At 44.1% G+C, this 27865-nt stretch overlaps 1 protein-coding gene across 1 annotated transcript in view; it reads left to right on the top strand.

Moving 5' to 3' along the window:
- DCDC1 (doublecortin domain containing 1) overlaps positions 1 to 27865 on the top strand; it is a 777962-nt gene that overhangs the window by 380325 nt on the left and 369772 nt on the right. Inside the window, exons 9-10 of the mRNA XM_060262385.1 lie at positions 22483 to 22584; positions 27183 to 27349. Coding sequence (XP_060118368.1) covers positions 22483 to 22584; positions 27183 to 27349 — 269 coding nt within the window. The remainder of the gene's footprint in view (positions 1 to 22482; positions 22585 to 27182; positions 27350 to 27865) is intronic.

Here is a 27865-nt window from a genome sequence, read left to right as displayed (position 1 = left end):
TTATTTTATCTGTTGCTTGTATATAAGAGAAGTGACAGCTTATAGCACATGCTGTAAAAGTGAAACTCGATCTGGAAGCTAGATGATCTAGATGACAGCAGGTGGCTGGGTGCCAGAAGCTAAGTCAGCATGACACAGCAAGATGCTGATTGGCTGGTCTATGTATAAATGTACAGAGTCACTATGGTGTGTGTGGGTTAATGGAGTTGGTGTTGCAGCGGAGCATACTGTCAGAGAGAAGAGTGAGTGGTGTGTAAATAAATGTATATAGTGGTTTTACAGCTACTGTGTACAACCTTCATTCTTGCGTCGCTAAGAATCACCCTCTTGGACTCTAAGCGCATTGACACTCAAAACATCCATTTGTTCTTTGTAATGTCTACCCCCAAGTATTGCTGAATGCTGTCCACTCAGTTACAGGTCATCATAGCAGTTCAGCCTCATTCAGAACCTCCAGAGCACGGCGCAGCAGAAGCGTACGAGACCCATAACCCTGTTGGCGTATTCGCTGGTATGCTCTGGATTTGTGAGGCTTAATAATAGACAGCACACTGACTTGTGCTAACTATTTCTTTACAAGTTTACAAGTTTATAGTTGTTCTGGTATACACTTGACAAAGTGCTTCACCAGACAACACATTTGAGAGCAGAGATACATTGCACAGGCTCTTCCCAATTATATACATATAGCTATACACAAGCACCAATCAGCACATACTGCTGAGTCATCCTGCATAAGCACAAGTACTCTGGACAGAACCGGTATGCACCTGCTAAGGGAAGCTGTCAGGAACTGTCACAGATCATGAACTGTCATAGACCATTTGTATTAGACTCCAGCCTGAAGTCTTACAAGCAAGCATATGCTGACAATTATATCTCTCTCTGTGTGTGTTTTGATTCTTCAGTTCTTCCAGTTACCAGTCCTGTAAGCATCTCTAGGTCTTATTTATTTTTATTTATTACTTTACATTTATATCCCGCCCTCTCCGCAAGCGGACTCAGGGCGGCTTACAACATCATAAAAACAATCAATTCAATAAAACATATAAAACCATAATTTACTTATCAATTTTAAAACTATTAGCGCTGTCTTAGTCCAATCTAGGCGGTATTGACTTCTGACTATGATCGCCAGCATTCCGTAGGATGTCCGGTGGCAGCCCATTTTCAATCAACCACAAAAGCCTGTTTAAACAGTTCAGTCTTACAGGCCCTGCGGAACGCCGACAAATCCTGCAGGGCCCTTATAGCTTCTGGGAGGGTGTTCCAAAGTTCTGGTGCTGCCACCGAAAAAGCCCTGAATCTCATTATGCATAACTTGGCTTCTTTTGGGCCAGGGGCAGACAGCAGATTTTTTGTCCCTGATCGCAGTGCTCTCTGGGGGATATATGGGGAAAGATGGTCCCGTAGATAGGCAGGTCCCTGACCATAAAGGGCTTTAAAGGTTAATACCAACACCTTGAAGCGAACTCGGAACACAACAGGCAACCAGTGCAGCTCTCTCAGCACTGGCTGAATGTGCTCCCGTTGTGGTAGCCCCATTAACAGCTGTGCCGCAGCGTTCTGCACTAGTTGTAGTCTCCGGGTTAGCGTCAGGGGTAGCCCCATGTAGAGAGCATTACAGTGATCTATTCTTGAGGTGACCATAGCATGGATTACCGTCGCTAAGTCGTTGCGCTCCAAATGAATCTATTTGAAATAAACAAAGGATATCATTATTGGGACTATTGGAGCTTGACAACTCAGCTTGCTGGGGGTAAAGTGTAGATGACTGAGGAAGGCAATGGCAAACCACCCCGTAAAAAGTCTGCCAAGAAAATGTCATGATGTGATGTCACCCCAGAGTCTGAAACGCCTGGTGCTTGCTTAGTGGACTACCTTTTACCTTTTTATGGGACTGAAACAGCCTTGGTCACCCTGGTAAATGACTTGCATTGGGAGATAGAGGGAGTGTGACTGTTGATTGTCCTGGACCTCTCAGCAACTTTTGATAACATTGATCATGGACCACCTATCTGGACTAGGATTGGGAGGCACTATTCAATGGACATTCTGGGCCTACGTGGAGGGTAGGTTTCAGAAGGAGATGCTGAGGGTCTGTTGGTTAACTTTTTGGTCTTTGGGGTTATGCAAAATTCTGTCTTGTTCCTTATATTCTGTAACATTTACATGAAACTGCTGGGTGAGGTCATCTGAGTTTTGGGTTGGGTTGTCAGCAATACGTGAATGACAGTCACCTCTATCTTGCACTGCAAGCTGATCCCATGGAGGTTGTAGAAACCCCAGACTGATACCTAGAGGCAGTTTTGGAATGGATGCAGGCTAATAAACTGAAGCTTAATCCCAACAAGACAGAAGTGCTACTGTTAAGTGGAAAGCCTGGCCCAGGATTTAAGGCATCACCCATTCTGGTTGTAGATGCACTCCCCTTGAAGGAACAGATCCATAGTCTGGGGGCTCTTGGACTCAGGCCTACTGCTGGATAAGCATGTGGCAGCTGTGACCAAGAGTGCCTTTTACCAGCTTCAACTGGTTAGTCAACTGTAGCCTTTGTTGGGCAGAAAAGATCCAGCCACTGTGGTGCATACCCTGATTACATTTAGATTAGATGACTGCAATGCACTCTATGTGCCTTGAAAAGTGTTCAGAAACTCCAATTAGTACTGAATACTGCAGCCAGGATGCTGACTGGAGTAATAATAATAATAATAATAATAAATTTTATTTGTATCCCGCCCTCCCCGCCTCGGCAGGCTCATGGCGGCTAACAACATTTCTTAATAACATACAGTAATAATAAAACCTTTAAATTTAACAATATAAAACAATATAAAACATTATTTAACAACATTAAAAACCAGTCAATACAATTAGATAGTTTGGTCTGACAGTGCTGGTGATGTTTGACGCTAGTTCTGCCAGTTTATACACAGCGGTCTAGGTCTTTAAGCCGCATTGGCGGATCCTTATTTAACAGCCTTCTTTAGCAGTCTGAATAAGCAAGTTTAAAAAGGGTGGTCTTGCAGGCCCTGCGGAACTGGTCAAGGTTCCGCAGGGCCCGCACCTCCTCAGGGAGTTGGTTCCATAGGGTAGGGGCCGCGGTTGAAAAGGCCCGTGCTCTGATATTTTGATGTTTAATCTCTTTCAGCCCAGGGATAGCCATTAGATTTTTCCCAGCTGACCTCAGTGCTCTCTGGGGTTCGTATGGGGAAAGACGGTCCCTCAGGTAGGCAGGTCCTCGGCCATATAAGGCTTTAAAGGTAATGACCAACACTTCGTACTGGACCCGGTATATAATCGGCAGCCAGTGCAGTCCACGTAGCCCCGGCCGTATATGTTCCCATTTTGGGAGTCCCAACAACAGCCTGGCCGCCGCGTTCTGCACTAGCTGCAGCTTCCGGGTCCGGCACAAAGGTAGCCCCAAGTAGAGGGCATTACAGTAGTCCAATCTTGAGGTGACCGTTGCATGGATCACTGTTGCGAGGTCCCGGCGTTCAAGGAAAGGGGCCAACTGCCTTGCCCGCTTCAGGTGGAAGAATGCTGACTTGGCAGTGGCTGCTATCTGGGCCTCCATGGATAATGAAGGCTCCAGTAGAACACCCAGGCTCTTTACCTGGTGCGCTGCTTTCAATGGCGCACCGTCGAAGGCTGGGAGAGCTATTCCCCCTCCCAGAGCACCGCGACCCACACAAAGGACCTCTGTCTTCGCTGGGTTCAACTTCAGCATCATAGGAACCATATCACTCTACTCTTGGCTTATCTAATTGGCTACCAGTTTGTTTCCAAGTACAACTCCAGGTGCTTGTCTTGACTGTCAAAGCCCTTTATGGTTTGGGACCAACATACCTGAAGGACCCTCCTAGTAATAGGACTGGATCAGGTGATTGTAACCATTAAATAGAGGGTGCTAAATACTGAGCAGCAATGTGATATTAGCAGAGCACCAAATTGTTTTGCTCCAGATAACACCAGATATATTGTAGCTCCAGCATCCTATCTTTCGTCTCTAGAGTCTGTTACTCATCATAGAACATTTTGTCTAACCAGGTGGCATGTACTCCCCTCTGCGGTGCTGGAGGGAAGATATAGAAAGACTCCTATGTTAGAGAGGGTTTGTCCTTGTGGAGCCAGTGTTGTTGAAACAAACGAACATGTTATGCTCTCCTGCCAGTTCTATCAGAAAATCCATGACAAATTTATTCTCCCTCTGCGCAGAATGTTCCCAGGCTGCTATGATTCTGAGTTTTCAAGGAAGCTTCTTAAGGGTGTCAATTTGCAGACTGCAACTTCTTGTGCAAGATTTTTTGCATCTGCCTGCTAAATTTGAAAAGATATTTTATGCAGTACACCAGGGGTGGCCAATGGTAGCTCTCCAGATGTTTTTTGCCTACAACTCCCATCAGCCCCAGTCAGTATGGCTAGTGGCTGGGGCTGATGGGAGTTGTAGGCAAAAAACATCTAGAAAGCTACCATTGGCCACCCCTGCAGTACACCAAATCCTTAACAATACTTATTTTAATCTGTAATTATCCGTTTTAAATCATTTTATATAGCCGATATATTTATTTATTGGATTATTTTGATTTATTTATAATTTTTGCATACTCTGTATTGTGCAATGTGATTCGTGCTGGTCATAGACGGTACAAATAAACTAAATTAAATTACCTGAAGGACTTCCTAATCCCTTATTAATGCGTCTGACCATTGTGGTCATTTTCAGAGACCCTATTTTGGATTCCCCCAACTTCTGGGATCAGGCAGGTTGCAACTTGGGAGAAGACCTTCTCAGTCATGCTATTCTGGAACTCTCTCCAGGGAGATTTGTCTGTCACCTTCTGTTACTGTCTTCCACCAATGGATGAAGACTTTTTTGTTTGTTTCATTTGCCTCAGTGATCTTTCTTTCTAATGTTTCTGTTTTATTTTTAAAACTGTTTTAAAATTGTTTTAATTATTTATATTTGGAAGGAGGTGATTTTAATGAATTGATGATGTAATTTTATCTTGTATTTTTAAAATTGTTAGCTGCCCTGATGACCCTTGTAAAGGTAGAAATGCAGGATATAAATTTTTAAATAACAACAACAATCATAAATATGTACCATTTTTAACTACTGTTATAGTAGGTCTAGTGGGCTAGTGGCAGATTTGGAATATTTAGAAACTGCGTGAATGATTTTCCAAATAGTTACCAGCATATTCTTTAATAAAGAAAAAAAATTTAGATCACTCTTAAAGCCTACAGGCTGGAAAATATATTTCACATGACCACATAAGGACAGTTAAAATTTCAAATATGAAAATGTCTGTCATGTGACATTAACAAAAATATTGTTGATATGGTGATGCTTGCTTTGCTAGAGCTGGAACTTTAAGAACTGTAATGTAAATTTAGTACTGGTATGTATTGGTTGTTTTGATTGCTGGTTTGTTACGTCTGTTACTTGACCTTGAAGCATACTTCATTGCCCTCCAGGATCCTGATGCCTATATTCTTTTAGAACCAGCCAACTGGGACACAAGGCTTCTCCAGTGGTCCCAGTAGTGGGTCAGTCCTGACCTATGGGAATATAGCTCCTCCTCTCCGTAGGCAGGGCCAGCAAAACATGTTCCTTCCAGGAGGGGGTGCTATTCCCCCTAACTTTCAGTTTTGCTTGGCCCTGCCTCCAGAGCAGGACATGCCAGCTGAGCTTCGGCTCAACTTTGCAATAAATAAATAAATAATAATAAGACTGCAGAAGTGATGGAATGGGGGTTTTGGTGGAGGAGGAAGTTCAGGAATGGGGAAAGTAGGGCGGCCTGTGCAAGGTTGCCTGGGGGAGGACTTAATTAATAGTCTGCCCCCCTCCTTCCTCTCGCCGGCATAACTGGGCCCCTAGTACCAGCGTTTTTTCCAGAAGGCACAACAGCACTACTCCAGAAGCTGATTACTTCCATAAAGGAAGACCAGGAGGAGAGGAGGTCCAGAGAATGAAAGGGAGTCCCACAGCCCAGTAGCAAGGTCTAAACAGGGCCTACAGGTTGTGGAAGGGGAAGGAAAATTTAGGCGGGAAAAGCGGCCATTTTGTGTCTTCTCTTTTTACAGTATCCTAGGCACTTCAAAATGGCTACCCCATCTGAATTCCCCAAGGCCAAGGACACAGCTATATGTGATTTGGACTTGTCTGACTCCCCCTCTCAAGAGGACCAGACAGAAAGCCCAATAGTGGATTTTTCTGGAACAGAGGCCAAGGCAAATCTCTTTGCCTGGATCCAACAGATAGTTAAACAAGAAGTGCAGTCTAGCAAAGAACCCAGGAACCAGGAACCCATCAGTTATTGATCAGAATCAGTCGAGCTTGACAGAATATAGTTAAGCAGAATTCTACAGTCAAGCATAAAGCATAGTTCAGAGTTTAGTCCCAAGTCCCAATTAGTTTGGCATGACCAGCATCTGAGGAAATGATGCACCCCAGGTAGCTGAACTGCTGGGCTGTCTTCAGAACTGATTCACCCACAGTGATGCAGGGAGGGTGATAATCTTCCTGGGGTGCAGGCTGGTGGAGAACTTCTGTCTTCTTCAGACTAACTTCTAGGCCGAATAGCTTGGCAGCCTCTGCAAAGCAGGACGTCATATGCTGCAGAGCTGATACCGAGTGGGAGACGAGTGCAGCATCATCAGCAAACAGTAGCTCTCGGATAAGTTTTTCCATTGTCTTGGAGTGAGCCTTTAGTCGCCTCAGGTTGAACAGGCTGCCATCAGTGCAATAGCGGATGTAGACACCATCGTCATCATCTAGATCTACTGCGGCTCTTTGAAGCATCATGCTAAAGAAGATCATAAAGAGAGTTGGCGCGAGAACGCAGCTTTGCTTTACACCTGTGCCTATTGGGAAGGGCTCCGAGAGGTCGTTGCAGTGTCTGACTTGGCCTCGCTGGTCTTCATGTAGCTGGATGATCATGCTGAGGAACCTTGGGGGACATCCTAAACGTTCCAAGATTTGCCACAGGCCTTTCCTGCTAACTTAATCGAAAGCTTTGGTAAGGTCGACAAAAGTCACCTATAGACCCTTGTTCTGTTCCCTGCATTTCTCTTGGAGCTGCCTGAGAACAAATACCATGTCGGTGGTGCTCCTGTTAGCTCTGAAGCCGCACTGGCTCTCTGGGAGGAGTTCTTCTGCAATGGTGGGCACTAGTCTGCTCAGGAGTATTCTGGCAAGGATTTTGCCTGCGATGGAGAGCAGGGTTATCCCCCGGTAGTTGGAGCAGTCTGACTTTTCCCCTTTGTTCTTGTGTAGAGTGATGATGATTGCATCGCGAAAGTCCTATGGTAGTTTGCCTTGTTCCCAGCAGGTGACAAGTACTTTGTGAAGTGCGCTATGTAGTACTGTGCCCCCATGCTTCCAGATCTCTGGTGGGATTCCATCAACTCCCACTGCCTTGCCACTTTTCAGTTGCTTGATGGCTTTAACAGTCTCTTCTAGGGTGGGGATCTCATCCAACTCTGTTTTCACTGGTTGAAGTGGGGTGAGGTGGATTGCTGAATCTTGAACTACGTGGTTGGCACTGAAGAGAACCTGAAAATACTCCGACCACCGGTTCAGTATGGATGCCTTGTCTGTGAGGAGCACTTGGCCGTCTGCACTATGCAAGGGACTCTGAGCCTGATATGATGGGCCATATACTGCCTTCAGGGCTTCGTAGAACCCTCTTAAATCACCAGTGTCTGCACACAGCTGGGTTCTCTCTGCAAGCTTGGTCCACCACTCGTTCTGAATGTCTTGAAGCTTGCGCTGGAGGTTGCTACATGACCGATAAAATAGACAAGAATAAAAACATAAAAAAGACAATTGTTAAGACATTTGCATGTGCTATTATCAATAGTTTCAGGCAGCGATTGAATTCTGGTCGTTAGCTGTACTCAGAGGTCTCAGGATCGCCATAGCGTGATGAGATAGGCCATTGGTGCTGTTCTTATGGGCCAATCCCATTGCTGCAGATGTTACCATCATGTAAATGCCTGGCGGAAGAGTGCCATTTTGCAGGCCCTGCTGAACTGTGAAAGCTCTCGCAGGGCCCTAACCTCCTCTGGCAACTCATTCCACCAGCTAGGGCAGCAATGGAAAAGGCCCTGGCTCTTGATGTTTTGAGCCTCACTTCTCTGATGCTGGGGACTGTCAACATGTTTTGAGGCCCTGACCGAAGTGCTTGCTGGGGCATGTGCAGGGAAAGGCGGTCCCTAAGGTATGCAGGACCCTGGCCATGTAGGGCTTTAAAAGTAATGACCAGCACCTTGAAGCGAATGCTTTCAGTATAGGCTGAATGTGTTCCCATGGAGGAACTCCCATTAACAGCCCAGCTGCAGCATTCTGCACTAGCTGAAGTTGCTGGATTTGGGACAAGGGCAGCCCCATGTAGAGAGCATTGCAGTAATCCAGTCTCGAGGTGACCGTCGCATGGATCACTGTTGCCAAGTCATCGCATTTGAGAAAGGGGACCAACTGCTTTGCCATCCGCAGATGATAAAAGGCTGACTTAGCAGTGGCAGCTACTTGGGCCGCCATTGTTTAAAAAGTATCCAAGAGCACCCCTTAGCTTTTAACCTTGGGTGCCAGCATGAGCTGGGCTTTGTCAAAGGTTGGTAAACGGACCTCCGGTCCTGGACCACAGCAACTTAGATACAGGACCTCCATGTTCATTGGATTTAATTTCAGTCTACTCAGCCTGAGCCACCACGCCATAGCATGCAATGCTGTGGACAGATCTTCCGGGATGGAGTTGGACTGGTCGCCCATCAACGAATAGAGCTGGGTGTCATCCGCATACTGGTGACAACCCAGCTCATACCTCTGGGCAACCTGGGCGAGGGGGCGCATGTAGATGTTAAATAACATTGGAGAAAGAACTGCTCCCTGTGGCACACCACATATAAGTGGGTGTCGTCGGGATAGTTTTTCTCCTAGTGCCACCCTCTGTCCCCAACCCTGGAGGAAGGAGGAAAGCCAGTTCAAGGCTGACTTCTGAATCCCAGCGTCGGCAAGGTGACAGATCAGTAGCTGATGGTCGACTGTGTCAAACGCTGCCAACAGGTCTAACAACATCAGCACCGTCATGCCACCTCTGTCCAGGAGCCTCTGGAAGTCGTCTGTGAGGGCGATCAGAACCGTCTCCATCTCGTGACCCAAGCGAAAACCAGATTGATGAGTATTAAACACAGAAACATCATCCAGAAAACTCTGAAGCTGCACTACCACAGCCCTTTCAATAATGTTGCCTAAGAATGGCAAGTTAGACACGGGCCGGTAATTAGCCAATTCAACCAGGTCCAAAGATGGCTTTTTAAAAAGGAGGCAAACCACTCCCTCTTTTAGAGGCTGGGGGAAGCTTCTTTCGAGAAGGGACCTGTTGACAATTTCCCTTAGGGAGCCCATAGCTCCTCTTGGCCAACTTTTATTAGCCAAGAGAAGCATGGGTCCAACCTACAGTTGGTTGGTCGCACAGTTGAGAGTACTCTGTCAACTTCGTCTAGGCTGAGTGGAGTGAAAGAATCCAAAATTTGACTAGGTGACATACTTGGGGCCTTGAGTTCATTTACTGTTTCCAAGGTGGCAGGGAGGTCACGGCGGAGTGTCAGAACTTTATCTGCGAAAAAGTTCGCAAATGCCTCACAGCCAATATCTAATTCCCTAGCATTTGGTATACCCTACGGTAGGGTAGTTAAAGACCGAATTGTCATTAATTTTGCTGGGCGCAAGTTTGCAGATGCAATCATGGTCATAAGATATATTTTCTTAGCAGCCTTGACTGCCACCTCATAGGTTCTCATATATGACCTAAAAGCTGTTCTTGTCACTTTGTCACGGGCTCGGCACCACTGCCTCTCTAGCCATCTGAGTGTTAAAAAAAGGAACTGAATCATGAGTTGTTTAGATATATGCTGACTGTAACTTAGGGTGGCCAGATCGTCCCGACCACCCGGGAAAGTCCTGCCCCTGCCCCCAAATTCCCGCCTCACGGGTTGGCTAACCCGGGACCAAGCAAATCCCTGGTTCGCCAAAATCCCGCTCTCCCGAAGGCCCCAGCGCCTTCGGGAGAGCGAGCGGCCAATCAGGAGCATTCCCTCGTGGAGCCCCCTCCCCAGACCGTCTCGCCTCTCTTCCCCGCAGCCACAACCTCCAGCACCGGCGGCGAGAAGCGAGCGAGCCATCGGGCGCAAAGCGAAGGGGTTGCCTGTGCCGCTCTGGCAGAGCAAGGCGAAGCGAGCTCCATGGGCGGCCCGAAGCCCCGCGACTGGACTCCAGTTGCGGGGCTTCAGGCCGCCCGTGGAGCTCGCCTCGCCTCTTGAGGCCTTCCAGCTGTCGGCCGGGCTGAGCCGGGCCGGGCCGCTGCTCTTTCCAGGCGGGCTGCGAGAGCGCGAGGTGAAGCCAAACCCCCAAGAACCGGATTTGGAAGCGCGGCGAGACTCCAGCAGGGCGGAGCAGGAGCTAAAGAAGCAGGCGAAAGGGGAAAGCGTCAAGCCCGGGCCAGCCGCTGCTCCCCTCGCCGCCTCCCCCCACCCGCGCCGCGCACACACTTGTTGCCCGAGCCGGCAAGGAAAGAAGCAAGGCGGGGAGGCAGGAGCCCGCATCGCCACCCCGGGACTCTCGCTAGCGCGCGCCGGGCCACAGCAGGCAGCCTCGGGCTCGGGCAGCTGCGCGGCGGCGTGGGACGCTCGGGCGAAGCAGGTCAAGGGCCGAGTGGCTGGGCGCCGCCCCCAGGGGGCTTTCACCTTGGCGCCTGCTGCTCTTGCCGCTCCTGCAGCTGCCCCTTGCCGTACGCATAGCCAAGCGGCCGGCTCCTGCCTGCCTTGTGAACATTGCCGAGTTAATCATTTCCCTATCCCGGCTCAGGCTCCCTCCCTCACTTGCCACAGCGCCCCACCGGCTCCTCGTCGCCTCCTCCGGCGGCACCTGCGCGGGCGCCCCGTCTCTTGCCCGTGGCCTCGGCATGGCCCAACCCTGCTAGAGTCGCTCGCCGCCGCCACTTCTCCCGGAGCCCGGAAGGAGGACCCCGCCTCGACCGCTCCGCTCACCGCCGCCATGGAGGTGCATGTGGGGCTGGGCCGGGTGTATGGGCAGCCGCCGGGCAAGACTTTCCACGGCGCTTTCCAGAGCCTCTTCCAGAGCGTGCGCGAGGCTTTCCAGAGCCCTGGCGGAGGTGCGATGAGCCCGCCGGCCTCCGCCCGAGAGCAGCAGCAGCAGCCCGGTGCCTCCTCACCCACCTACCTGCCGCTGGAGCAGCCGCCCGCCGGCCCCAAAGGGCTGCAGCGCCGAGTCTTCTCCTGCTGCCGCCGTGCTGGCGGGGGGCCCCGGCACGTCCTTCCAGAGCTGCCCCGGCGACCTCAAGGAGCTGCTTGACGAGAGCAGTCCCCTGGAGCGTGCGCGGATCTCTTGCAAACAAGTTGCAGGAAACTTAGGGTGAGCATATTTTGAAAAGCTGGGGCCGGGTTGTGGGGGACGGACAAGGACATGTTTCCCGACTGATCACTTCAAACTAACATACTGTTAGCTTTATTATTTGAAACGATGTCACAGGAAGTGACGTCACTTCCTCTTTCCGGCAGTGGCATGACCTCACCGGAAGTGACGTCACTTCCTGTTTGCGGTGGCGCACGCTTCGCGCACACACACACACACACACATTCATTCCCCCCTCAAGGTGTCCCTGGCTGGCCTGCGGATATTATGGCCGCCCTACATGTAACTAGAATGATATGGGCAACCAAATGTAATTACAGACATCTTACTTAAAGCTTGGGATTAGTTGAAAACAAGAATTAGTCTACCAACTTCACCAGCAATGTCACCATGTTACCAATAGATGCATTTTATGATAACTATGAGAGGGAAATTAACGATTTTATAATTTATCAGGATATGCTGAATCCACAAGGAGAGATTTAAACATGGCAAACAGTAAAAGAAAGAAATACAATGGTTGGTATACCTTCAATTAAGTTCAAGACTGAAAGGAGCTGTTCATGCTTATATTCAGTGGAAGGATCACCTATTAGGACAATTTACAAACTGTTACTGCAATAGGATATTGAAAATGAGCAGGTCAAAATTTGTGTGCTGAAATGGACACCAAATATTGGACGAGAAATAACATTTCAACAATGAGAAAAATTATGGTTGAGAAGTATAAAATTCACTGTTAATCAAACATATAGAAAACTGGTATAAAATGTTCTTTTGATGGTATATAATTCCTAAAAATATTAAAAATATGGACAAGGACTATATTGGGTCATGCTGAAAGTACAAAGAGGCAGAAGGCACTTTCTACCATATGTGGTGGACTTGCAGAAAGGCAAGAAAATTTTGGAAAGATTTGTATGCAGAAATTCAGAAAGTTTTAAAAATTAGTTTTGAAATGAAACCAGAGACAATGTTACTGGGAATTTTACCGGACAAAACTGAAAGAATACTTCATGAATTGTTTAGATATATGCTGACTGCAACTGGAATAATATGGAAAGCTGTGGAGTGTCCAAAGAACAAAAACTGGAGAAATAAAATGGCAGAATATGCCATCATGGCCAAATGAACAAATTACATAAATTGAAGTCTGATCAAAGAATTTGGAAAAAAATGGGGAAATCACTATGCTTATTATAAGTAAAATGAAAGATAAATGATTTGTATTAACTACTGAAATGCTTTCTATTCTGACTATTACTATCAAGTTAGCATAGGCTGTATTAATATAATTTAGGTTGTTACAGATAATATTATAATGGCATAAATATAGGGTTTTTTCAACAATGTTTATGAAATGACACAAAATCAACTCTGATGTATGTATCAACTTACTGTATTGTTATCCTTTTTATTTTTAAAAACGCTTTTAAAATACTCTCAGATTTAAATTTGATTATGATAACCAAGATAGTACTAGGATGTATTAGAATATATAATGAAATAATGAATGTTAATAATTGTAACATGATAATAAATATTAGGTTTTTGTAACAAGCATAGTATGTAGAAATCACTGAATACCTGGTATTTTAAATGCTTATTTTTTATACTTACTCTGATGCCATTTGTCCTTGTGATGAAATAACAGATAAATGCTGTGTGCAGTTTTAAAATGAGAGAAGGGTATTTTTCCCCTTGAGAGTGCAGCTAGTTTCCCTTGCTCACTCACTGTATCAGTTGTTGTTTCCAGAAAACTGTATGACAAATACAAATGAAAATCCCTGGCAAAAAAAAGAAGACTGACTGACTGACTGATTGACAGAGAGAGGGGGTAGTGGGAAAGAGAGAGAGAGAATACTGTCTGATTGACAGAGAGAGGGGGGAATAAAAGCAAATAGAAAGGAAAAAAGAAAGACTGACAGGAAGAAAGAAATAATGGATGAATAAAAGGGAGAGAGGGGAGACAGTTGGAAACAAACAGAAAGAAAGAGAGAGAGAGAGAGAGAATACTGTCTGATTGACAGAGAGAGGGGGAAATAAAAGTGAAAGAAAGAAAGAAAGAAAAGGAAAGAGTGAAAGAAAGACAGAAAAAAAGGAAGAAAGAAAGATAAAAGAATGGAAAAGAAATAAAGAAACAGAAAGAAAGGGGATGGGAGCAGCTCACCTGTAAAACTGCTGACTCCCCATCGTTGTGGGGCCCAGGGGGCCGGCGCAGCGGCATGCTGAAGCAGCCTGTCGGTCACTTCCGGGTTCCTGTCCTGCATCTCGACCTGTGTTATTAGTGACAGGCTGCTTCGGCGTGCCGCTGCGCCGGCCCCCTGGGCCCCACAACGATGGGACTGATGCCACAGGGACGGGCTCGAAACACTCTATAACCCCTCAAAAGAACAGCAGTCTAGCTCGCTTCCCCCGAGCCCTGCCGCCATAAGCCTCAAGGGTACTCATTTTGCGGCATCTCCCGGCGGGAGGGTGGCACCCGCACGGGACACATATCAAATGAAAGAGGGGGCGCAGGGCTATCAGAAACAGCCGGCGGAGGGAGTCGGGAGACCACCCCACTGGGGGATCCACACCCCGAAAGTGATGAAGGTGGCGCAGATAGAGCCAACAGAGCAAACAGGACAAAATAAATAGGCTGCATTATGCAGCACAGTTGAGAAAGTGCCTTATCCCATATACTGATGAAGTATATACAGGATTTGAGAACAAAATTGTTTCCGGCGGTGATATTTGGGGGATTTTTGGGGATGTCACAGGAAGTGCTGTGAAGTCACTTCCTGTTTCCGGCAGTGGCATTTGGGGGAAATGATGTCATTTGGGGGAAATGATGTCACAGGAAGTGATGTCACTTCCTGTTTCCTGTGGTGGCATGACGTCACCGGAAGTGACGTCACCGGAAGTGACGTCACTTCCTGTTTCCGGCGGCGCGCGCGCACCCCTACCTCCCCCCCCCCAACGTGTCCCTGGCTGGCCTTCAGACATTATGGTCACCCTACCTGCATGGCACTAATGCATTTAATGCACTGGTTCTGTGCAGCAGTCTTTGCAGAGACACCCCCCCAATTTCTCTAGTTTGATCTAAGGTACTGTTTGTGCCAATGACAGTAGCATGGTGATATTGGTTCTGCTTGGGGACATGGCACTGTCTGTTGGGGAGAGAACCCTGCAGCTGCCCTGCAAATTTGGGGGCTCTGTCTCAAATACTCTGCTCCACAGAGTAACTTTTCCCACTGTTATTACTTTTTTCCCACCATTGGGAGAAATGGGCCTTTTAGGGTGCCCCTAGAATTGGACCTCCTGGTCCAATCTTTTTGGGGCATGGGGGTTCTGTAGGGGAGAGGCCATTGCAGCTGCCCCACAATATTTGGGCCTCTACCTCAAACTCCTTCCCATCCAGCCTCCTTTCATTCTACCCTATGTTTTGCCATTGACTTAAATGACCCATAGGGTATAATGGAGAGATGGGGGCACCCTCTTTGGGTGCCCCCAGAATTGGACCCCTGGTCCCATCTTTTTGGGACTTGGGGGTTCTGTAGGGGAGAGGCACCTGTTGCTGCTCTGCAATTTTGGGGCCTCTACCTCAAACCTCCTCCCCCCCAGCTACCTTTCATTATACCCTATTTTGCCATTGACTTTAAGGGCCCATAGTGTATAATGAGGCCGTATATTCAGGAATAGCTGAATATCTCTCAAATCAGATTTGGGAGCCAAATCTGGTATTCAGGGATATTTGGCTGTGCCAGATATCTTGCCCCCAAATATCCCTAAATCCAGATTGTACTGATTTTTTTTTTTGCACACCACTAAGGCGCATATCCATGGTAGAATTAGTTTTGGGAAGATTGTTCATATACCTGAGTCAAATGGAGTGGTTGAGAGATGAAGTTAGAGAACTACTAGACAAAGTGAAAAATGGTAAGTCTTGGAGGTCCAGATGGCATACATCCAAAGATTTCTACGAACTCAAATATGAAATTAATGATCTACTAAAAAGTACATATAGCTTGTTGCTAAAACCAGTCTTTATACTGGATGACTCAAAAATAGCAAATGTCACACCAGTTTTTAAGAGACTGAGGAAATTACAGAACATTGAGCCTAACATCTGTTCTAAGTAAATTAGTAGAAACTTATTGAAGAGAGCACTATTAAGCACATTGAGAAAAAGTCTACTGAGGGAAAATCAACATAGTTTCTGCAAAGGGAAGTCCTCCCTGCCTAACCAACCTCTTGGAGATCTCTGCACAAGCATTACAGATAAGGGTGATCTGGCAAACATATATTTGAACTTCCGAAAGGCTTTTGACAAGGTCCTTTGCCAAAGACTCCAGAGTAATAGTAGCATCATTGGTAAGAGAACAGGTCCTCTCATGGATTCCCAAGTCTTTTAAATAGCAGAAAATGCAGAGTAGGAATAAATGGACATTTCTCACAATGGAAAGAAGTGAACAGTGGGATCCCACAAGGATCAGTATCAGGACCAGTGCTGTTTAATTGGGTCATAAATTATTTGAAACTGGGGATGAGCAGTGATGTAGCCAAGTTTGCAGATGATACTAAATTATCCAGGATGGTGAAAACCAGGTTGGATTGTGGAGAGCTGCAGAAGTGAGTGGGCAACCAAGCGGCAAACGACATTCAGCACTGGTAAGAGTAACTCTTGAACTCAGGGACACACAATGTAATTATTGGGAAATAGATTCAGAATAGGAAATAATTGAATCATTAAACTGTAGAATTCGCTTCCAAAGGACATAGTGAGGGCTGTGAGCATACATAGCTTTAAAAAGGGGTTAGATTAAGAACATAAGAGAAGCCATGTTGGATCAGGCCAATGGCCCATCCAGTCCAACACTCTGTGTCACACAGTGGCCAAAAAAACCCAAACCCAAGTGCCATCAGGAGGTTCACAAGTGGGGCTAGAAGCCCTTCCACTTTGCCCCCCAACCAAGCACCAAGAATACAGAGCATTACTGCCCCAGACAGTTCCAATAATATGCTGTGGCTAATAGCCACTAATGGACCTCTGCTCCATATTTTTATCCAATCCCCTCCTACTAGCTATGCTTGTAGCTGTCGCCACCTCCTGTGGTAGTGAATTCCACATGTTAATCACCCTTTGGGTGAAGAAATACTTCCTTTTATCCATTCTAACCCGACTGCTCAGCAATTTCATTGAATTCTTGTATTGTTCTTGTATTGTGAGAAAGGGAGAAAAGTACTTCTTTCTGTACTTTCTCCATCCCATGCATAATCCTGTAAACCTCTATCACATCACCTCGCAGAGGTCCATCAATGGCTTAGCTGTGGTGTCTGAAAGAAGCCTCCATATCCAGAAGCAGCAGACCTCCCAATATGAATGCTAGAGGCTGCTGCAGGGGAGGGTCTTGACTTCTGTGCCCTGTTGGGATTCCAAGTTAACTGGTTGGTCACTATGTGAAATAGGATGTTGGACTAGATGGACCCTTGGTCTGATCCAGCTAGCTTTACATATATTCTTACTTTCTTGCTTAAATAACTTAACTAAGTAAAAATATAACACACTATTGAAAAAATGTTGATCTCAGTGTGAGAATAGACAACCACCCATGTCAGTGCATGCTGTCTGTTGAATTTATTTTCAATTCTTCTTTTCTGTAGTTTATCCAGCAGAGGTCCATCAGGGGCTATTAGCCACAGTGTATTGTTGGAACTCTCTGTCTGGGGCAGTGATGCTCTGTATTCTTGGTGCTTGTGGGGGGGGCACAGTGGGAGGGCTTCTAGCCCCACTGGTGGACCTCCTGATGGCATGTGGGTTTTTTTTGGCCACTGTGTTACACAGAGTGTTGGACTGGATGGGCCATTGGCCTGATCCAACATGGCTTCTCTTATGTTCTTATGTACTACTCTACCAGTTTTTCCTTTTTAAATGTTTCTGAGACTTCTGTATTGGTCTAGGCATTTCTATATTGCTATTGTCTTGTAGCACCCTTTTCAGGTTAGTTTCCTACTATCTGACTCTTGTGCACAGATCCAATGAGATTAGCTTATTCATGTTTTTTATTTAAAGTCAGACTGTCCATAAAATGTTTAATGGATTCAGATATCACAACATAATAGAGTCAGGCAACCCAGGAAAAAGAGGTAATTAGCACAGGGAAATGGCAGCCTGAAGCATATTCCATATCCTCCAAATCAAAGTGATAGCTGAACTGCTGAGTATTTAAGTGTGTCATCTGTGAACACGCACACACACATATCCCCCCCCCCCTGAAGAACTGAAACTAAGAAAAAAATCACTAGAACTCTGATTGTAAATGTGATTCCTTGGATGTGAGATTTGTTGATTTGACTAAACATTTCTTCAGAGGCCCTGCTCTGTGTGGGTGAGTTGGGTAGCTACCAGAGACAGTACTTTATAAGTTGTGGCCCCTCATTTATGCAACTCTTGTTGCATATCCATTTGTGTGACATCTATTCCTAGGTAATGTTTATTTTCTGTTACCTTTGATTTTTTGCTGCAGCAGTTTGTACTCCTTTTATTTTTTATATTGTTTTATTTCTATAGAGTTGTGATTGCTAGTCTTTTATGCTAGGGTTATATTTTAATCATATTGTTTTTACTAGGTTTATTGTAATTTCACAATAGGATAAACAACCTGAGTTGTTTAAGCAACTCAAAACTTTGGTTTTGAGTGCAATTGTAAAGAACTGGAATGAATAAACCATTGTTCTATATAGAGAACCCTTTTAATAATATGCAGTATACAGTAGTTTCAACCACAGATGAGAATAGCTGATTTACATAAAGAGGCCAATGCAATAAACACAAAAGAAGTGTAAGCCACTCATGCTTAAAGTTTTGATGTCCTATATTTTGAAAGTATCGGAAGAGTTATATCAAAGGGAAAACAAACCATTGGTCCTTGCGTACTTTCACCCCCTCCTTTCTTTGTGTTATTACGTCTTTCTTCGCTTCTCTGCACTTGGGTGGGAAATTGTTTTGGCTGTAATATAGGGAATTGGTACTGCTCAGTGGCTCTTAGTGTAACACCTACTGTGAGGTTTAACAGAACTTTTAACAGTTTGTTTAGTAGTGGTGGAGGAACTAATAAAGCCCTTGTGTGTTGTCAATGACTCCTCTCAGGTTGGTGGTAGCTGGCACTAAAAACATGCTAGTCCAGAGAGAGATTCGTGGTTCCACTGTGACCTCACGTCCTCAAACATTGTAGAAACACTGAAAGAAGTAATATCAATTGTGTTTTTCTTGTCATTTCAGCTCTGACAAATATCTGTGATAATGGACATAAGATGTTTAACAAAGTGCGGTGTCAAATATTAGATGTTACCATATGCCTAGATAGGAGTGGACATTGTTCAGACTAGCTGATGTGATGTACTACTGTTTGTATTTCAAAAGAGTCCTTGGGGCTGCCCCTGAGCTGAGTTTCTTTCAAACCTCAGTGCATATAAAGCAATAGCCATATATCATATTTACTTAAAAGATGGCGACCCTGAATGTAATACCTTAGACCATCATCCTAAAAAAAGTATGTATAACCCCCCACCAATGTTTTTACTGGACATAACTGTAGCTTGTATGCAAATGTTAGGCAGCTCTCCTTTTTATGGCATACGGGGGGGGGGGGGGCTAGATTTGCAATGGAGTAATTACTGTGTGAGTTTACAATATCTGATTTGTAATCTCTCTCCTCTCCTCACTGGAAATGAAGGAGTTCACCTCACAATTGATTTCAGTCAACAAAATGAGTCATAAGAAAAAAAATCTTTAAGGTAAAATGAAAACAAGTTTGTTGTTAATAGTACACATTGTACTAATTATATATTGTAGGCTTTAAAATAGCAGCACTATTACAGGAGGGATTGTAGGGATATTGTAGGGAAACTATATGGCAGTCTTACATACATGCATTTATATATGTAGATCATGCACACATCTTTAATAACCCTTCATACTGCAAACAGGTTTTTCCTTGCCTTCAGTGCTGCTGATTAGTCATCCTGCATCTGTTGTCCATGCAGGCTCTATGCATTACCCACTCTCCTGTTCCTCAGTTTTCCACATGGAAAATGTAAGGAACTGTGTGCTAGGAACACATCATACACTGCAAGATGGGACAACTGATGTGAATTTTCAAAAATCCTGTATCACAAGTAAGAATTAGAGCCCCATTTCTCATCATGCCTTGTAAACAATACATTCCATCAGATCATAAGTAGAGTGGCATTCCAGTTGATTTGTTCCAAGTGACAGGGATGTTAAGCTCTTGTCCTTTTGTATATAACACAGCCTTGCAAAAAGGGCCACAAAGATTTGCTAGCCTACAGGTTATATTTTGTTTTTAATTTACCCATCTGCTGACACATGGTAATATTAGTCATTTTCTTTAGGCTACATAACTTCTATAGAGTTTTCCTGCCTGGTGGCTGCTTAGAATCAAATGTGACCTCATGTGACAAGCTATTTACTAACCTGATATATTGTGTACCAGTCCATCTCCAGTCACTTGCAGAAACAACTCTTTATAAGTAAACATGTACAATCTCTAGGAATACATTATTTGATCAACTCATTTAATGGTTAGTTCCTTTTCAGTTATTAAACCTGCTTTCCAATTAATTAGGTGGCATTTTAAAAAACTGTATATAAAGAGACAGCAGGTTTCATCATAGAAGAGGCATTCCATTCTCCTTTGTGCACAGAATAAGGTATCTCTTATTAGCTGGTGCCTTCTGCAATGTGTGTGCATCATTACAGAATACCAGGAAATGGCTAGCACAATCTTAAGAAATGTCCTCCTTTATGAGGAGATGTGGGGGGACACCTAAAGTTGCTTTGGCTGCTTGTTAGCACTGTAGGAATTGTCCTTATTGTGAGGGCTGGTTTTTCAGGCCTCCTGCAGATGACTTTCTCCCACCCCAACTTTCCTTTTCCTATCTCTCTTTTGGTGACTGAGATTGCCATTGTTCTTCCACTGTGCTCCTTCCCAATGGTTTTCACAGTAGCTATGGAAAAGAGAAGCTGTGTTAGTGATCATGCTGTCTAGAAAGACATCATAGCAACGGCAGAGGTATGTGCAATACACACAAAGGCGTACATGGATCTCTGTTTTCACTGAAGAGATCAGCAAGGAAGGAGAGTATGCCAGTACAGAGAGACTTTACAGATGTTAAATCACTAGTTTGATCAGGGCTTTTTTTGTAGAAAAAGCCAGCAAGAACTCATTTACATATTAGGCCACACCCTCTGATGTCACCATTGTTTCACACAGGGCTTTTTTGTAGAGAAAGCCCATCAGGAACTCATTTGCATATTAGGTCACACCCCTGACACAAAACCAGCCGAAATTGCGTTCCTGCTAAAAAAAAAAGCCCTGAGTTTGATTGAAATTGTGGTTGAAGAATGACACCTAGTTGTTGTGTTCCTGTTTATTTTAAGATAATAATGGATTGTTGATATTTTAAAGTATAATTTGCCTTCATAATTATTCTTATTATTTATGGCAATTTTATACAAATATAATTGAATAATTATAATTCTATAATTGATACAATCAATCAACTAAGATATCTAATTATGTGGCAGCCTCTGTAAGGTACACTGTAATGAGCAAATCCCCTTCCCATTCCATAACGAAGTCTATCTCAAAATTTGACAGACATTGCATTGATTCTGTTGCATGGTGGATTCACATGTTAACTTTTGGCGCTGTAAACATTTTTCATCTCCATGACGTAGTCTAGAGGCAGCTGTACCATGAGGCAAACATCTGAGGAGTCTTCTGCATTAGTTGGATTTTAGGGTAACAGTAATTATGGAAAAGTGAAAAAGTCAAATCTGATGACACACTTGTTTGTTTCACAATTCTTCGTGTCTGGAGTGCCACAACAATGTGCTTCTTATATATTTTTTCCCCTTCTACAATAGAGGTTTCCAGGGCTTTTTTTCTGGGCAATGCGGCAGAATAGAGCTCCAGAACCTACTTGTGGAAACAAAATTATCAAAAAAGTTAATGTGGGGTACATGTTTCCCCTTCATTTCTCACTTGAGAGTTCCGGCTCCTCTTATCCCAAGCGGGGGGACACCCTGGAGGATTCTTTGTAGGAAATAAAATCTTGAATGACCATACTTTATTATCAAAGTAAAGAATCATCATCATAGATAATAATTCCCTAATGGTGGTGGCCAAATGGAGCACTCCCATTGGCCCCACACCCCTCATAATTATTCTTCAACAAACCATTGGCCCATCATGCATCAGTCACAACCTCTGGGTTCCCATTGGCTGACTCCCCTGTCCTCCACCTACTGCAGACCTGGGAACACTGAACAAACCTCCAAAACAGTCTTCCCTCAGGCACATCTCTAACACTTCTCTGTGTCCTCTCCATCAGCTGGCCTCAGAAAGGGCTGCTGCCCTACTGTGGCTTCACATAGTGTTTCCTCAGAGGCCATGGTGGTCACTCCCTCCCTCCTTTGCTCAGTCTTGCCCCAGGACAGATGAGGATTGAGCCACTGGGGAAGCTGCTAGCCAGAGGTTGTTGCTAGGCAACCAGTAGAGGGAGTCAGTAATGGGGGAGCCCTCAGCTGAATGGAATGCCATAGAGTCCACCCTCCAAAGCAGTTATTTTCTCCGGGGGGAGAGAGATCTATTGTGTGGAGTTTAGTTGTGATCCCAGAAGGTCTTCAGGCTCCACTTGGAGGTTCGATTCATATACTAAAAAAAATGTATATCATGTCTCTATAAACATAATGATTTTTTTTATAAATCCTCTCAGCAGCCATTATTGTAAAATGAAGGAAGCTCTTGCAAAATAGACAAAGGTTAGCTAAAAAAATCCTTAGTAGAAATGTTTTGTACTTGAACTACATTTCAACTAATTATACTGGTAATGAGAATTGTTCATGCCACAGTACATATTTTTTTACTAGTAGATTTTTAAAAAGTTAATATTGGATGTTAAATATGATGTCAGGCATGTTATTATTTATAGACTAACTACTGCATTGTTTTTATTTATTGCTTGTTTTTAAGGTATATGAAAATGGCACAGACACTGGAGAGACTCTTATTTATATCAACAAAAAGGAAATGGAAAGTAATTATGGTAATCAACTCAGTGCTGTGTTAGAGAGAGTAAGTTGATATATATATGGTTTATTTTTCCAAGTATATGAACAATTCAGGATTTTTTAAAAAAAACATACAGAATGAATGTAGTGTCTAGGAAAGCTTTAGTTTTTGAGGTTCATGATATATTACCCATTTAAGATCTTCTATGAACTTTGAAACCTGTGTGTATACGGCAGAAATTCATACCCTCTCACTGCTTCTGTATAAGGCTATTTACTACTGTACTTTCTTGATATAAAATTCTGACCTTTACATTTAGGAAAAGCTCTTCAATCTGTAACGTGTACATTTTTCTACTTTGTTTGATCTCTGGATGGCTGCAATTCTGTTCACATCTCCACCATTTCAGCATTATTCTTGCTAGCCCGCTTTGAGGAACTGGTCAGGATCAGCTTGGGAGGGTGACCACTATAATTTTTTCCCCAGTCACCTTCCCTCAGGTACACATACAGAAATCCTGTCAGACCTCTAAGAAAATAGGCACCAGATGGTTTTAAATCCCAAAAACCAAAGAAATATTTATTGGATAACAAAAGGCAAGGGAGAGGGATAAAATAATATTGACTAGATCTGATCAATAACAAAGAATCAGTTGGCAGGCAGGTGGTTGGCAAAATAATCAATTACTAAACACAGAGATTTGTCAGGTTGAGGTAAAAATCAAATATATAACCCTGGCAGAAGATTTTTAAACTACCAAACAAGCAGGCTTTAGAATTCTACAGAACTCTATGACATGCAGGCAGTGCCTGCTGGGCACTAGGAATGTTTTGCAGTTCAGATGATATAGCCCTATGCTCTGGTTACTCAAATAATAAAAACAACAAACTGACAAGTCACTCTTTTCCACATACACAGAGAACTCCTGACTGGTGCCAGATTAATTCTCCCTCATAGACTTCCACACTAACATACAAGACTCACACCTCTGAGAGCTAATACCAGCTCCTGCTGTGCCTCAGCCCCAGCTAGTTTTCTGGTCTGTATCATGGAAAACCCTGCTGACCACCAGAATCCAGTCCTCCCTTCTGAGTGCTTGTGTGATCTCAGTTTGTACAAGGAGTCTGGCTAGATGTGCTGGCAGATCTCCCACAGAGAGTCGCCCTCACAGAAGGTGCCTGATTTTTCCCCCTTCTGACTTCAAACTCTCTCTCAGACAGAAGCTCAGCCCAGCTCTGTCTCCACAAGGAACTCAGCCCCACTGGCTGTTCTCAGCTCCTTGTCCAGTTCTCTCACAACTGTCCAGCCTAAATTCCAGTCTTCTCACTCCAGACTCTCACTGAAGATTCCCAGTTCAAACTGAAAACCCTGAAGCATTCCCTGCCACAAGCCTCTTTATTTAGCTACATTTCAGTTACCATGGCTGCATCCCAACCAATCACTGCAAGTTTGTTCTCCAGCTTCTCAGGCTAAGTCCCTGAGTCCGTCACACCCACATATAATTTACATGTATTTGAAGGATTCTCTCACTGCATCTACCATTAAAATGGGCCTCTAGGTCAAGTGACACCAGGTCCTATTCAATTGTTTCACTTGTAATATAGTGCATTTTGCCATGAATCTTCGTATTCTGTATGTGTAGCCACATTTGTTTTTTGCAATCAAAACAAGAAGAGTTTCTGGTTCTTAAAGACAAATGTTTTGGGGCATAAGCTTTTGTGAATCAGGAGCTTTTTCAAAGTAGGGTTGCCAGGTCTTCCCTGGCCACTAGCAGGGATGGGGAGGAGGGCATCCAGATCCAGGTTGGGAAACTTCTGAAGATTTGGGATGGAGCCTGGGGAGGATAGGGATCTCAGTGGGCTACGACGCCATTAAGTCCACCCTCCAAAATATCCATTTTCCCTAGGGCAACTGATCTCTGTAGTCTGGAGGTAAACTGTAATTCCAGGGGATCCCCAGGTCCCACCTGGGGGCTGGCATGCCTATATTGAAGGTCAGCATGATCAGGGATGTGCTGAAGCCCACAGCCTTTCAGGCCAGAAATACTTGTCTCATCTACTTCCTTCAGGAACACCTGGTTTTCTGGCCTCACTTAATTCAAATTCTGCTTGGCAGTGAATTTTATTGGGTTTCTTGGTGCAGCTTTGTTCATACATAACACAAAATCATGATTTTATTAAACTGTGATTGCTTGAACATTAGCCAGTCTGATAACTGCATTTAAGATCTGTCATAAAGGTAAAAGCTAGTCCCCTGTGTGAGCACCAAGTCATTACAATCCATGGGATGATGTCACATCATGACATTTTCTTGGCAGACTTTTTACAGGGTGGTTTGCCATTGCCTTCCCCAGTCATGAGTACCAAGCTGGGTACTCACTTTACTAATCTCAGAAGGATGGAAGTTTGAGTCAACCTTGAGCTGGCTATCTGAACCCAGCTTCCACCAGGATCGAACTCAGGTCATGAGCAGAGCTTGGACTGCAGTACTGCAAGTCCTATCATAAAGTTAGTCCCCTGTGCAAGCACCAGTCGTTTTCAACTCTGGGGTGACGTTGCTTTCACAACGTTTTCACAGCAGACTTTTTATGGGGTGGTTTGCCATTGCCTTCCCCAGTCATCTACACTTTCCCCCAAGCAAGCTGGGTACTCATTTTACCAACCTCGGAAGGATGGAAGGCTGTGTCAACCTGGAACTGGCTACCTGAACCAGCTTTTGCTGGGATTGAACTCAGGTTGTGAGCAGAGGGCTCCGACTGCAGTACTGCAGCTTTACCACTCTGCGCCACGGGGCTCTTAAGATCTATCGTGCCCAGATCTAAAACCATGCTTTTGATAGGTTTATGAACTATACTACATTTTTACTTCCACATCATGTGTGAACATGGACATCCTGGCTTTCTCCCAGATTCCTCTTTGCTTCCCAGTTATAGTGATGCCTTGCCAATGTGAAAGCAGTGAAATTAGCATTTGTCAAAGCAAACCATAACTTGAGCGATCAGCTGCTTTGCCGAATCCAATTCCACAGCCTAGCCATAGTCAGAATGAACCATGCTTTTGCATTATTTCTAAAGTGAGTCACTGTCTTGTATCAGCTAAATCAGCATTTTGTGATTGAGGTGAGAATAAAATGATAGAAATTAGTCTGCTATAAGATAGGAGGGACAGAAATAAAAGTGTTTCAACTGTTTAATTATGATCCTGCTGCTGAAGATAATATAGATCTGTAATATATATAGTTTTTAAACAACACGTTGAAAGGGTTCAAAGCGATTCACATACGTTATTTCTGTCATCCTTATAGTAGCCTTGTAAGTTTGGCCAGTATTGTCATTGCAGATAGGGAGCTGAGACTGAAGAATAACAGCCTGTTTGACATTTTGTAGAAGGCTGAGGAAAGTCTCAAATCATATTTTTAGCCTCTGTGCTACTCTTCTTCTCTGGTTATGAAAATCCATCTCTGGTATTTTCTCTTCAACATGTGCATGCTGCCATAACAGTACATTAGGAAGGCTATAGCTAAACCTGACACACAGTTATATTGATTGCTTCAGCTGCATGGGTGATAACTAAATAACAACAGACATTCTTAAATAGATTAATAGTAAAAGATGGAATAAATAATTAGTAAATAAGTGTTGTATACTTTTCTGATAATTGAAATACTGCTCCTCCCCCCAGGTAGTTAAAATAAATGCTGTGATTCTTTTCATATTTACCATGCTAGTAGGAAGTAATCATACTTGGGGTGTACCAGTGATGTAATAATGTCACAACATGGTCAAGTATGTAAGACCTCTGTGATGTGCTCAGTTGCAGAAATGGGGAAATAGTGTATGCAGCAATCTGCTGGAAAGAGCTTTCTGAAGCCAAAGCAGAGTGACAAATAAGAGGAGCACGTGGAATGAAGTGACTACGTTAGACCCATCACTATGATGCCAAGAAATGGCATATTGGCCACAGAATGTGTTTGCTACATAACAAGTCTCTGTGAATTCAAAAGTTCCTTAAAAATTGAATGACTTTTTTTTAAAGGCCACAACTGTATCGAATGAAATTAGGAGTTGGATTGTGAAGTCTCTCACAAAACACACAAGCTATGATGATTAGCTGTTCCATTGAATTTAGCACTGTTTATTTTCTCTGAAAGGGCTTTGAACAGTTTATGTCATGTCTCAGTGTACTTTTTAAAAAAAACAATGCTGAAATTGTTAATGAGTCTTTATTATTGTTTGAGCATTGAATACCTATAGCTTGGCAGGAGGGCAAGAGGAGAGCAGAGCTCTTTTCAGCACTCAACAAGCCCAGTAAAAACACTAACAAGCCGCAGCTCCAAATGTGGACCAGGAAAACATAACCTTTATCAAAAGAGCTGTTACAGTATGTAGAAGCTAACTGCTTGTTCTGTACAACTGTCACATCTGCTTTCAGTCTATGCGCCAAAGGGTCAGAGCTCAACCATAATCCTGTTGCACCCCCTGCTGGTTAAAAGCCTGTGCTCATTTTGTTACTTTACACTGAGATAAACATTGCAGTCATTTCACACTTCTTTTAACATTCTATATGAATTTAATTATCGTTTGTTTGGACATCACTGGTTATGGAGTACAAACAATTTATTACAGTTGTTCCCTTTTTATTTTTTTAATCTTCCACTGCCAGGTATTGAACGTGATTCACCAAAGGCTCCAACATTCAGCCAATTTCAAACCGTCAGGCCTCAGTTGTTTTCCTACTCGGCTTTTCAATGAGATTGGACAAGAAATTAAAAACCCATTTTTATTGCAGAATGAGCAAAGAATTTGGGTTTCTTATGGCGAAGATTACAGGTAGGAGCAAAGCATTTAGCTTTATGACTGTCAGCAGTCTTTGTGTTGTCAAACTGCTGTAAGGGGAAGTTTGATAACCTCCAAGTAAAATCCCTTTTATTTTTATTGTGAATTCCAGCAAAATTTCAGAGGTCTTGTTTGAGGCAGTATTGTTTGTGGAATATGACATCTATGTCTCTGACTTTCTGTCTTAATGCCTTGTCATAGTTCTTGATGTCTGCCTGTCAGCACAGCAAGAGGGATTTTTTCATGTCTGAATAGTCACCTTAATGATAGCAGATGGAAACACCACAGGGGGTCCAAGCCCATCACACTGTCATTGTCACAGACTGCCCTGACCTGTTTCCACTCCTCTATTTTTTGGTCCCTTTTTAAAGGAGAAATGGATGGTAATTGAAAAGGATCTTAAGCAAGATTTATGAAGCTGTAGACAACATGATTCCCTACTATTGCTCTATGTTTTCAGAAATAAAGCCTTAACCTTTTAAGCACCAGCAATGGGGATGAAAAATAAAT

The sequence above is a fragment of the Heteronotia binoei genome, chromosome 21, assembly GCF_032191835.1.
Source record: "Heteronotia binoei isolate CCM8104 ecotype False Entrance Well chromosome 21, APGP_CSIRO_Hbin_v1, whole genome shotgun sequence".
In the NCBI taxonomy this organism is placed as follows: domain Eukaryota; kingdom Metazoa; phylum Chordata; class Lepidosauria; order Squamata; family Gekkonidae; genus Heteronotia; species Heteronotia binoei.
Note: the sequence above shows the minus strand (reverse complement) of the source record. Positions and strands in the feature narration are given on the sequence as shown.